The following is a 13291-nucleotide window of genomic DNA, read 5'->3' on the forward strand; positions in this document are numbered from 1 at the left end:
TCTGTGAGGCTGTGAGGCCAGGCGTTAGGGTTTTCCCGGCATGACAAATAAGGTGTTCTTCTGAGGAAAAAATTCCAGGTCTTAGTGTCTCATGGATACTCGTCTTTATTATCAGGAGTTATTTACACGCTATGGATGTGTCAACAGATTCCGTTCACTGAGGAATGGCTGCTGACAGTTAAATGCGTTCCTGATAAAAAGAATTTGCGTGCTGTTTGCACACTAGGGCAGATGTCATGGGTCTCTGGTCTCACTTGGCAGTCGGCCTGCCAGTACATATCCATCAGATTCCCCTCCCACTTCCGCCCCGTCTCTCCTGACCTCAGCCAGCTCAGCCCTGGAAGTAAAATATGTCAGGACCCCGACCACCCACAGAGACACAACGAGGGAAGGAGCGCAGGCTGCAGGCTGTGCGGGCTCGCTTCACGGCAGGGTCCTCTTGGCAAGTTATATTCTACGTCTCCTTGGTCTGTAAAATGGGAATTATTGTCAGGACGAAAGCATTTTTACTTTAGGGTGTACATTAAATATTTCATTGTGGGGAATGATTTTTATTTATTTATTTATTTTAAAGATTTTATTTATTTGATAAAGAGAGAGAGATCACAAGTAGGCAGAGAAGCAGGCGGAGAGAGAGGAGGAAGCAGGCTCCCTGCTGAGCAGAGAGCCCGATGCGGGGCTCGATCCCAGGACCCTGAGATCATGACCTGAGCCGAGGGCAGAGGCTTAACCCACTGAGCCACCCAGGTGCCCCGGGAATGATTTTTAGACAATTTTTTTTTCCCCCACACACGAATGTTGGGGACATTAAAAAATAGTGGCACAGTGAGCCCCCACGAACCCGTCCTCCAGCTGCAGACACAGTCACCCCTGCCATGTGTTGGTTGGTTTGGGGGGCCGTCGAGGCAGTCAAATAGAGTGGATCCCACACGAGAACCATATTCCCTCATGCATGTTTCAGTGCAGGCCTCTAACAGAAAGCGACCTTTAAAACACAAAACCACAGTACCATCCCCGTACAGATACCGTTCATCACTGTTAATATCACCAAATGCCCAGTTCGGTCTCAGTTTTCCCCCACTCTCTGTCTTTTGACTTCGTCGTTCAAATCGGGATCCAGACAAGGGCCACATATTGTGTTTCGTGGGTCTGTTTCTTAAATTTCTCATGTCATTGAGTTTTCTCTCCCCGCACACCTACCTTTTTTTTTTTTTCATTCTGTTTAGTTTTTGAAGAAGCTGATGGATATCTGGATCTTTTTTTTAATAAGTGTGCTTTAACATTTTAGTGGGAATTATTAAAGCCTCAAGAAGAGAGAGGATTATTGTTCTTTTTCATGCAGCCAAAGAAAGCACTGTTCATACCGTTGGCCAAAGAGCAGTTTTACCAAATATGTTTTGGTCTATTTTAGACCGTTGTTTTGCAGAACAAAGCTGTAAAGAGTTCAGGATGCTTTCTTCCTGAATAATAGCACTGTGAAGTCACGGGGTAGGAATGAGGAGTAGGCGTGTGACCCTCTTGCCTTTGATGGAGCTTGCTAGAGATGGAGGTTGGAGGCCCAGGGGACAGTGAGGGGCAGTCTGGCCCGGGGGGAGGGAGCGGGGTGGGTGGCTGTGGCTGCTTGGAGTGCGGCGGGTGCTCTGTCTTGAGGTCTTGGTTTGTTCAGTCTCAGGAACCTGAAATTTGGGGTTGGCTGGAATATGCAAGATGGATACCGGAGGTGGGGACTACATTTCATGTCAGTTCAAAATACATTGCTGGAGGGACCCTCAAGGGCATCGAGTCCCAACTGCTACGTATAAGCAGGATAGAAAGATCTCGAATGACACATAACTGGGACCTGCATTCCAGAGCCCTGACTTCTAGTACTTAAGTGGACAGAAAACAAAAACAAAAACAAAAAAACAAAACCCCAAACTTGTGGAACCTTTCTAACTAGCGAAGCACAGAACCTAATTTTTTTTTAAAGGTTTTATTTATTTATTTGACAAGAACCTAATTTAAGCTTACTGGCAAGTTTTGGCATCTCACCATTTTTTTGAAACACGAGGCAAAGGTAGACCAGGACAGCGGGTTAACTGCTCGAATTAGTTGACCTGTTTCTTTCAAGGAGGTGACATCTGGATAGCTTGGGAGCAGTGGTTACTTTAAGCTTCTGGAGGACAGGGACAATATCTTAGTCATCTTTGTGTCCTCTCTGGGCCTGAGATTATGGCATCTTGAATATAATTGGTGTTTGAACAACATTGTATTGGTGAGTTTTGAAGGCTCTGAAACGCTGCTGGTATTCTGAGGAAATGCCCCTCATTTTCAAGACTTTAGTGACCATTGTACCCAAATTCCATATTGTGAGGAGGTCCACAGGGTAAGTCCCCAGAATGGAAAAGATAGTTTTGAGCTCTTAGTGTATTTGGAATAAACCAACATTGGTCTGATGGGCCTTGCTGAAATGCTATGGCGCGTGGACAGAGGTTGAGACCCATGAACACAGTCAGTGTGCGAGGCCTCCGTCCACATGGGGCAGAGTGTGGGTCCGATGGCCTTTCTCTTCTCCCTGAAAAACATACATCCGACAAAACGAGAGAGAATTAATTAAATACTCACATAGAGGCCTAAGTGGTTCCAAGTGTGGTCCTTGCATCTTGGGAAGAAGCGAAATGAAAATGGCCTGGAAGCTCCGAGAAGAAAGCACTTCTCTCTAGTCAGACATAAAGTTGGGCGTGAAGCAGTATGTGTGTACAGTTGTTTCATACTTTCTGATTCTAGTACATACTCAGTAGCTGTGGGACCTTGAATGAGTTTTTAAAACCTCTGTTTCCTCATCTGTGAAATGGGTGTAGAAGGCATCTCCACCTCAAGCTGTTATAAGGAGTAAGTAAAGTCACAGATGTGCAGCCTTTGATTTGGTATCTGACGTATAGTAAGTGCTCAGTAAATGACATTGGTCTCCTCCTCCTCACCACCACCACTACACTGCCACTACTATCCAGGATGGAACGATCTCAAAGGCAGACTTCTTAATCTTTTCCAGGCATGCAGGGCAGTCATTCTCCGTGGTATTAACTTATTTCTTGGCAGCAAATTGAGGTATCTTAATTTAGGAGGAGAGTATGGTTGAAGCAGTGGGGGACCCCAGTGTCTGAGCTGGTGCTGGTACCGCGGATGAGCACGGCGCGTGACTGGCCAGCAGGGTGGGGAACGGATGACGAGACACAGTGCGTCTTAAAATTACTGGGAGGGAAAGTCGATCGGATGGCCCCCACCACTTCCCTTGAAGTGTTGGGAAGTGGTCATGGCTGGTGGGCCCTTCTTAAGGATGCCCGCTGGCCTGGGTCACGACTACATCCTGAGGGACCCTGCACGTGGCCGTCCCAGGAAGGCCACACTGGGTTTGTAATACATCAGCATCTGTGCTTTGGTGTTTGGTGTGAATTTATACTGCCTGGTAAAACCCAGACATCACCTCATTGGCGTCAGTAAAAGCAGCACTGGTCTTTCCATTGGCTCTGGATTTTCAAAAATGTGTGTGTATGATTTCACTGGTAAGTGAAGTCGATGGGATCTAGATGGGCTGAGAATCTTCTGCTTTATACCAAAGTGGTCCATAAACCACAAGTGGTCATGTATGCCAGGGGGAGGGAACACAACTATACTGAACCATACTTCTGTGTTTATTAAGCAGTGAGCTTATTATTATGCTCTTTTTATTATTATTATGGCTTATTATTATGCTATTATTATTATGCTGTTGCTTTTAAGCATAGTGGATGAAAATCGGTATTTCAGATAGACATCTCAATAATTTTTTTCTCTACTTTTGGCCCATTTCTTGACATTTATCTTCTTTGAGATAGGGAGAAGGGGAAGGAGCAGAGGGGGAGAGAGAGAATCTTAAGCAGCCTCCACGCCCGGGGGGAACCCAGTGGAGGGCTCCATCTCACGACCCTGAGATCGGGACCTGAGCCCAGATCAAGAGTCAGATGCTTAACCCACTGAGCCTCCCAGGTGCTCCATACTTCTGTATTTAGAAACTTCTGGAAAGAGCAAGCAAAGTAGACCAGAAGGTGGAGGGAAAAGAGCAAAGGGAAAAACCCGGGTTCCCACAGAGAGGTGACTGCTGGTTTTTACTATTTTATTTATTTATTTGAGAGAGAGAGTGTGTGTGCGAGCACACAGAGGGAGAGGGAGAAGCAGATCCCCTCTGAGCAGGGGGCCCCGATGGGGGACTTGATCCCAGGACTCTGGGATCACAATCCAAGCCGAAAGCAGACACTTAACCAACTGAGCCACCCAGGCACCCAGATGACTCCTGGTTTTAGACTCTGAGCCTTTTGATGGCACAAGCCTGGAGGCCTCTCTGCCACAGGGATGGGAGGGGCGCGTGAGCCACCAAGTCCCTACTCCCTGGGGGGGACGGTGAGTGGATACACAAGTGACTGGCGGTCTCCTTCGCCCCCCAGGGTGTGCCCGATGTCCGGCTGGCCTACGTTCAGTTCGCTCTTTCCTTTCTCATCGCTGGTGATGACAGCACCATAGTGCAAGTGCTGGAGTTGAAAGGTAGGTGCGCCTCTCTGTCTCGTAGCAAAGTCTGATTGCAACTGGTTTTGGAAAGTCTCCCGCAAAGCATTTTTCCCAAGTTGAAAAGCCCAGGTTGCGGCTTTTGCAGTGGCTGCGTGCACAAGGGTGAAGGGTGCACGTGCGGCGAAGCTTCGGTCAGTGCGGTTCAGAGGTGGCCGAGGGATTTCTGCTCTGCTCTCTGGAATGCCGAGCGATGTCCTAACAAAGGAGGGATGCAGGCTTTAGAGACTCCCACACACGAAGGAGGCTTTCTGGCTCCAGACCCTGCACGGATCCGTAGCCTGGCTGCCTGGCTTTCTTTAGTAACTGGGTTTGAAGAACTAAAGGTTAATGACTTCAGGAGCTTTGCCGTGTGTTACCAGAATATTGCTAACAGAGCTAAAGAGTTCCAGCTGGGCCACTTTCTGGTGGCTGTCCCCCTAGAGCCAGGCTGTTAGGGCCACTTGCATTTTATCCAGAGCTTCCGTAAGACAAAGTGGCAGCCCTAGCCCGCAGTTAGCACATGGCCATCGTTCCGCACGATCCCCCAGAATCGAGCCCTGTCTGCAGGTGGGGAGCTGTCTCTGTGGAGCTCTGGGAGTTGTTGGAGGAACGGCGTGGTCCCTGTGGCCCCGTGTGGTCAGGTCTCCAGCCCTTCCCTCACCTCCCCACCCCGGGGTGGGAGACCTGAGCTCTCTCTGAGTGACTGCCAGGGACCATTTAGGAATAGGGTGTGGGTGTTGGTCACCTTCTATGTCATCAGCCCTGATCAGTGCGGGGAGCCGCATTGCCCTGGGGAAGCAGTCCCATGGACGAGTCGCTTTTCCTGCTTGTGGCCAGCTCCTGCCAGGGCTCGGAGTTCTGCCGAATTCTCCTGAGACCCCCCCACCGTCTGGCCTTAAAGGATGGTGATTTGGGGTTGTTCCCGGACTCTGCTAACGGGGCAGGGATGTACTTCGGTTCATGTTTTGGCGACGCACTCTGGCCAAAGGCATCAGAACTTTAAAAAGGTTTGATCAGCCATTTCATGTCTAGTCATTTCTCCTAAGGGAAGAATTAAGGAGGTGAGTAGAGGTTTTCTTAGGGGCTGTTTCCTCATTTTATCTGAAACTTGGACTTCTAACTGTCCACCAACAAAGGACTAGTGCGCAAACTGAGCTCTAGTGCTGAGGTGAAAGCAGCAGTTAAAACTGGGGTAGAAATATGCTTCCTGACGCCAGCCTTTGAACAGTATGTGATTGGGTATAAACTCATTTGTGAAACCATCGAGTATCCCATTTTAATAAAAACATGAATGCAACAGAACACGGATCTAGCAGAAGGTTAACAGTTAACTAGTAGCCCAGATGTTAACAGTGTTAACCTCTGGGGAGCGGAGTGATGGTTTCTTGCAGAGTTCATTCTTTCGGTTTGTCTGGCATTTTCCAATTTTTCTTCTTTCGAGAACGACTTTGCTTTTGTAGAAAGTCTGTGTGCCCACTGAGCACCAGTGAAACAAGTGAAATTATAACTGCTTGGATGTTTCTGCCCGGTGTCACCAGCATGTTAGCGCGTGGCATTCGGCTGTGGTGGCTGAGTCCTTGGGGATCCAGACGTATGAAAAGAAAGCAAACAGATCATCCCGAATTCTGCCCCCAGTCAATAAAATGGTGACAATCATTTAAAACACAGCTGATGCAAAGGGAGACATTTAACAGAATTGTAATGGTCATACCATACACTCAAGTGGTTCATACAGAATTAATTTTAACTTAATGTGAGAAAAGGAAAGTAAAACACCAGAACTTCTGAACTTTTTAAATGATTCTATCATTGTTTTACCTACAGATACTAATTACCTATGTCATGAAGTGGTTATCCTACTGTGAACTTGTATAATTGAAAAAAACACAAAACCTTAAAAAAATGAAGAAAATAGTATGTATGCTGTACCATTTTAAGACGTAATGTTCTTGCATCTGTTCTCATGTTCAAAATATTTTTTGAGTTTAATGCTTTGAACCTTTTACTTGCAGAATTTATTCCTTGCATTTTTAGCTCAGGCATCAAGGAAGACAGGATTTCTACTATCAATATTTTGTTATCCACGCTGAAAACAAAGGTATGACGTGTTTCTACTCAGTGTTCCTGTCGTTGGTCTTCTCCCGTATTTGGCAGGACCCTAGAGCTGTAACGGGTTAGAACACGGGGTTGTTGTATAGGTGGAATGGAAGACTGTTTCGTAAGGCTGTCGTATCATCCCATCAGGAGAAAACCTGTTGCTCACTATTTCACGGGAAGCCATTGGATTAATTGTGAGCTGTAAATTACAGCTGTTTTTCATTTACACACCTACCAAAATGTCATTTCGAATTACTTTGCATATTCTGCCTCTTACAGGCATCTTGTAGGAATTTTAAAACCAGCTGAATCACGGTCTTCAATACAGAAGCAACTTAAATGATCATTTAGAAAAACTCTATGACCTTCCCAACAGAAAAAGTTGTGAAAACCACAAACTGGCAGTCCACATAAAAATAGCTAATTGGCATAGTGTGTTTAATACTGTGGTTCTCAGCTGGGAGTGGTTTTGTGACCCCCTCCCACCGTGGGACATTTGGAAGGGTCTGGAAGCGTTTTGGGTCATCATGGCTGGAGAAGTCCAGGGGCATCTAGTGGGTAGAGGCCAGGGATGCCACTCGGCCTCCTACAGTGCACAAGATAGTCCCCTACACCAGTTATTAGGGCCGAAACATCATTAGTCCTGAGGTTGAGAAACCAGGAGATACGGGTTTTTTTCACCTATCAAGTTAGCCTTGACCTTTTATAACAGTGAGATTCAGTGCTAGCAGAGATGCTTTGAATCAGGTACTCTCCTGGAGGAAGTGTCAGAGCAGGTCTGGCCATATGCATCAGAGGTCTTAAAAATATTCCCAGACTTGGGGGTGGTGGGGGGCTTCCCTGAGAAGCACCCAGGGAGCAAATCTGAAACACAGACACCTGGGCCACATCCCCAGAGGTTCTGGGAGTGGGTGTGGGGGGGAGCTGAGAACTGGTGCCCCATTTCCAAGCCTGTGATCAGGGATGCAGGGAAGACTCTGTACAAAGATGCTGATGACAGCCGGAGTAGAAACAGCCTAATGGTCCCCACCCCAGCGAATGGTGGAATTAGGGTCACTCACGGGCTAGAATGATATTCAGCCCTCCAAAATGAGGTCCTAAAGGAGTTTTTAATAATGCGGGAAAAGCTCATGCTATATAAGTAAAAGTAGGCAGGAAACTATAAGTATTGTCTCAAAGAGGCAAAAAACCTAAACCAAACGGTATGTACGCACACGTACTACATGTTGCAGGGCGCGGCGGGGGACAGGGGCACAGAAAGGAGATGAACTGCCATGCCAACTGTGCGTGGCCTAGGATGGTTCGAAGGTTGTTGAATTTTGTTTTTCATGTTTTTCCTTTTTTTTGGTCACACATTTTGCCATAGGCCTACATGATTTTTGTAACAATGAGACACAAGGAACACTCTTAAAAATCAAGTTCCTTGGGGCACCTGGGTGGCTCAGTGGGTTAAAGCCTCTGCCTTCGGCTCAGGTCATGATCCCAGGGTCCTGGGATCAAGTTCCGCATCAGGCTCTCTGCTTAGTGGGGAGCCTGCTTCTCCCCCTCGCCCTCTCTCTCTGCCTGCCTCTCTGCCTACTTGTGATCTCTGTCTGTCAAGTAAATAAATAAAATCTTAAAAAAAAAAAATCAAGTTCCTTGAAATTGATTGGTTTTATTGTTTTCAGGTAGTTCACAATAAAAACATCACCAAAACCCAGAAGGTGCGATTCTTTACCGGGCAGTTACTGAACCACATAGCAGCTCTCTACAGCTGGAACGGGATTGTTGACGTGAGCCTGGAGAATGTCAAGGTACTGTCCTGTTGGGTTTGAGTTGACCTCGCCGTTAGCCTGTGGTCCTCACAGCTGGCGGCTGAGGAATCTACTGCCTTAAAAAAAAAGGCCTCCCGTCTGATCTGTTTCTGTTGGCTTGTAGTTCTGTTAATTCTCCACTTAAACGAAATATGATCTTCTAAGTTTTATTTTTTTATAAGAATTTTTTCTCTAATCTCTGAGGTATTATGATATTATATATATGTTTTTTCCTTAAAAAGGAAACTCTTACTCCCTTTAGTTGAGTGACATGCTGGTCTTACTCCTTCCAGGCCTTGTCCAGTCCATGTGTGGTGTTGATCTAGGCTCTCCTCTCACTGGCATCCTCTTTTCCTTCTTTCCGTACCAGCTTTTGGAATTTCGAGGCCTGGTGGTTTCACTTCAGGATCCTGAGTGTCTAGGAAAACCCCAATTTCCTCACCTCCTGACATGTGTAATTTATTTTGTAGTAGTTACTCAAGTGTCGAATTAGACCAGTTGATCTCAAGTTGACCCGAGGCCCATGTACCTTTTAATCTTCCTCATTTCAGTTCTCCTCAGGGTGTTTCTGAACGTGGATTTGGCCAGAGTGGTGAGCGCTCAGACTTCCTGTGAACTTTAGAGTAATTTACCTCTCAAGAGCCCTGTGTTTTACCTCCTTTTATCTCTCTGACTTGCCCACGTCCTCTTGTTTTGAACATGTTTTGTATGCTCTGTGACCAGGAAGCCTCGGAGGCGTCATAAAAACACTCCCAAATGTGGAATTTTATTCAAAAGAACAGGAGAAATTAAGTCATTCTTAAGCTTGTTTAAAAATACAGGTTTAAACTTGCCCCTCTTAAGAGTGTTTTTTAATCTTTTTTTTTTTTTTTTCTTCTTAATGGTTCTCCTTTATAGGTGAGGACATTCAAATTCAGGTTTAGGGGAACCAGCCCTATGCAGTCAAAAAACCCTGTACGACCTCTGACTCCCCCCAGAAACTAAACTACTAATAGCCGACTGTTGACTGACAGCCTTACCCATAACATAAACAGTGGATCCACACATATTTTGTATGTTAACGTGTATCATATACTGTAATGTTATGCTAGAGTAAGCTGGAGAAAAGTAAATATTAGGGAAATCATAAGAGAAAATACATTTATAGTATTGTGCTGTATTTGAGGCCAGCGGTCCACAGAAGCGGAACTGTGCAGTTCAAACCTGTGTTGTTCAAAGGTCAACCGTATTTATTCCTTATTCGTCCCCAGTATCACAGCACACAAGCAAAGAGAAGCTTAAAAAAATGATTTTGTAACTGAAGTATATGGTGTAAAGAGAGACTCTTTAATAACAGGGGCCAATGCTAGCCTGCCCTGTTCTCGCTAAGCCATCGGGGGAGCCCAGCTGTGCTGTGCACAATTTGCTCCTTCGTGCAGGGTGGCGGGGGTGGGGGGGGTGGGGTGGTCATTGCTGTCCTGCCAGACGCATGGGGCAGCTGTAAAGACGGAATGAGACCCCGCATTGCCAAGTGCTTGGAAATAATAAGAAATGACATGAAATGTCCGGTTATCTCTGCTTTCTTGTTCCAGCAACTCCCTGTTTGTCCAACTTGAAAAGGAAATATTTTCTTTTTCAGTTTATTTAGAACAAAAACAGTTCATCCATTTCTTTCAAACCCCCCCCCAACCACCCACCTCTGGCAACCACCAGTCTGTTCTCTGTATGAGCTCGTTTGCTTTTTTCTTTAATTTCTTGTTTATTTAATTTATTATTTCTTTCTAGAGTCCTTGTATTAAGAGTTTTTTTTTTTTTTTAATCTTGATTGGTGTTTGAATTGGTGTTTGAATGATAACAAGTGTTTAAAATGTTAGCTCTAAGTCATCATCAGGTGTGTGGGATTGTCCAGTTTTTTACTCTGTAGTTGTTACCAAGGCTTATGAACTTGAGCTTTTTAAAAAAAACCCTTGCAGGCTTCTGCTGAGGATGCGGGGAAAACCATGGTGAGGGAGCTTGTTCACGCGTTCCTGATGGATCTGTGCTGTTCTCTCAAGCACGGGATTAATTTTTATGACGCGTCTCTCGGCACCCTCGGCAGGTAAGGCGGGGCCCTGATGAACCCCGAGTGCGCGTCCCTCAGCAGTCGTCGCGTTCGTCCGTGACTCTCCTGGGGAAGTCTGTGGAATGATGGGATGGTGGTGGCTTACAACTGAGGAACTCCTCTTAGGGATGAACGTTTGGAGACCCAGAAAGCGGCTGCTCTTTACGTGCCCTCGGGGCACAGGGCTCAGGGTAGCCATTGACTTAGACACCAACTAGGACTGTCTCACCCAGTGAGGGGCTGCGGGTTTTGCTCAACATTGTGGCGTTGGCGGGGTCTGAGGGTAAGTCTTAACAGCCACCTCGCCAGAGAGGGTGGGCCACTCTGCAGGGCTCAGTGTGGTCCTGAGGTGGTAGCCACTGCTACCCCATTTTAGCGGGTAAGGGCAATGGGCACAGAGAGGTCGGGTCATTCAGCTTGTGAGTGGCAGTTCAGATTTAGATCCAGGGAATCTGGTTCCAAGCCCGTCCTCGTAACAGCAAAATAGTCCTTCCTCTCCTCAGAAACAGCTACTAGTGGGCAAGGTTTTCACAATTTGGTTTTTTACACTTTGTTTCATGTTGCACGATGATGGTGACATTTCGTCAGTGAAGAAGTGAAGTCCACAGCGGGTTGTTAGATTACGTCCTTTTAGACTTTCTCTTTTAGTCTCACTATAATACGTATCTGTTGGTAGTTTTTAATAACCAAAATAGCTTACTGTTGGATTTATCAACCTGCTCTTTTCCCATCGACAGTAGAAGTATTGGGTATATTTTCTGGTCGTTGTGAATAGCCTTATTTTTTCCTTTTAACCTCTGTAACATTTTATTATAAAGCTACAGATGATTTGATTTAGTTTCACTCAGGAAGAGATGACTGATTTCTTCAGAATAGGATAATACAGTGAAAATTTTCCTCTCTCCTTGTGACTTGTTTTGATTCTGAGGTTATTATGAATTAACTTGCCACATCATGTTTTTACTTTTAACCTTGTTTTATGATAGTGTACCTTTTCTCTCATCAGCAAAAATCAGCTCACTTTCCTGCTGAAAGGTAACAGCAGATAACTCCATGCCTCAAACACATGTGTTTCTCCCCTTAAGTAGGACCCATAAAATAGACCATCATTTGATGAGCGTATATGAGTCAACTTGTGGGATGTAGGTCCATTCAAATAAGCTGTGGTTTATGTCAGTTCTGTGAAGCCAGGGGCCAAAGCAAATGTTTGCCCTCAGGGGAGAGGAAGGGAATTCTGTTTGTGGGGACGTGGGCGGAAAGCTTTGAGAAAACTGAAGTGTGTGTTCCCCCCTATAGTTGCTAAGGCTCATGCCCTCACTCTAGTCAGGGCTCCCTGCATGTGTCGCCACCTCCGAGAGGCCTTCCCTAGCAGCCCTTTAAATTGCCTTTCCACTATCACTGTCCTTCTGCCGGCTCTTGCTTTCGACGGTGACTTCCCGCCACCTTGCACATTTATATATTTACTTGTTTGTCACCCGGTAGACAAACATCAGTGAGAACAAGAGGCTGGTCTGTCCAGGACAGTGCCCAGCACACAGTGGGTGTTTGGAATTCTGTTTGGAATTCTAGCGTAAGCAGGGCTTAGTAAACTTCTTCTCTAAGGGAAAGATAGTAAGTATTTAGGCTTGGTGTGCCATTCAGTCTGCATCGTGACCGCTCAGCTATGCCATCAGAGTACCCGTGAGGCTGTGGACATAAATGGGTGTAACTGTTCCAATAAAGTTTTATTTGTAAAGACAGAGGGTGGGCCATTGTTTGCCAGTCCCTGGCATGGAGGTTAAGAGAACAGATTCTGGAGTTAGCTCTGAGACCTCCACAGTACTTCTCACCACCTCTGTTGCCTCATCTATAAAATGGAAACAAAACTGGCATCCACCTCATAGGGAGGTAGAGTATGGTAACCGCCAGGAGTGGTGGCTGGCACAGGTTGCACGCTGTGTAAAATAGCAGTGTCAGTCATTTGATGACATTGTTGACTGAAATAACGTGGATGTGTGTAGTATTTGTAGTGCACTTTGTAGATTTAGCGTTGTGTTCATTTGACAGCACGAACTGTTTTGCTTATGAAATTTTCATATTTAGTATTTTACTTTTTTTCCCAAGATTTTATTTATCAGAGAGCGAGAGAGAGCATGCACAGGCATGAGCAGGGGCAGGGAGAGGGGCAGAGGAAGAAGCAGGCTCCCCGCCGAGCAGGGAGCCCAATGCAGGACTCGATCCCAGGACCCTGGGATCAAGACCTGAGCTGAAGGCAGACACGTAACCGACCGAGTCACCCAGACGCCACAAGAATTTTGAGCTTTTTGAAGGATAGGTTTCTGATCAAAATTATACTCAGATTCAATTTTTGAAAATTTTTTTATTATATGTAAAGCAGCATATTTTATCTTGGTTTTGGTTTATAAGGGAGTACAGAACAGTGAGGATCCTAGAAGCTATCAGCGTGGCATGCTTTATGGTAAATTCTCAGATTTTCTGGATTTTATGACTTCCCAGGGGAAGTTTTAATGTACATGGGTTTTCCTGATTCTTCTTTTTATGATTTTATACTTTTGAAAACTGCCTACTTTGGGAGAAGTTTTTAATATTTTTATACAGTAGATTTTTTTTCCTGTATTATCTTCTTGCACCTGCTACGTAAAAGCATAAGAATTTGAAATGAGTTAGAAACAGAGGAGGCAGAAAATCTGTGGAAAAACCTTGTGCCATTTTGTCTTGTTTTAGAAATAATTTTGTGGCACTGTGGACTTGGGGCAGCTTA

General features: G+C 45.6%; 1 protein-coding gene across 1 annotated transcript in view; it reads left to right on the forward strand.

The window, feature by feature from the left end:
- Positions 1-13291, forward strand: part of URB1 (URB1 ribosome biogenesis homolog) — a 68270-nt gene that overhangs the window by 6458 nt on the left and 48521 nt on the right. Inside the window, exons 5-8 of the mRNA XM_080824333.1 lie at positions 4461-4557; positions 6573-6658; positions 8325-8450; positions 10403-10527. Coding sequence (XP_080680459.1) covers positions 4461-4557; positions 6573-6658; positions 8325-8450; positions 10403-10527 — 434 coding nt within the window. The remainder of the gene's footprint in view (positions 1-4460; positions 4558-6572; positions 6659-8324; positions 8451-10402; positions 10528-13291) is intronic.

Source organism: Martes martes (genome assembly GCF_963455335.1).
Source record: "Martes martes genome assembly, chromosome: 1".
In the NCBI taxonomy this organism is placed as follows: domain Eukaryota; kingdom Metazoa; phylum Chordata; class Mammalia; order Carnivora; family Mustelidae; genus Martes; species Martes martes.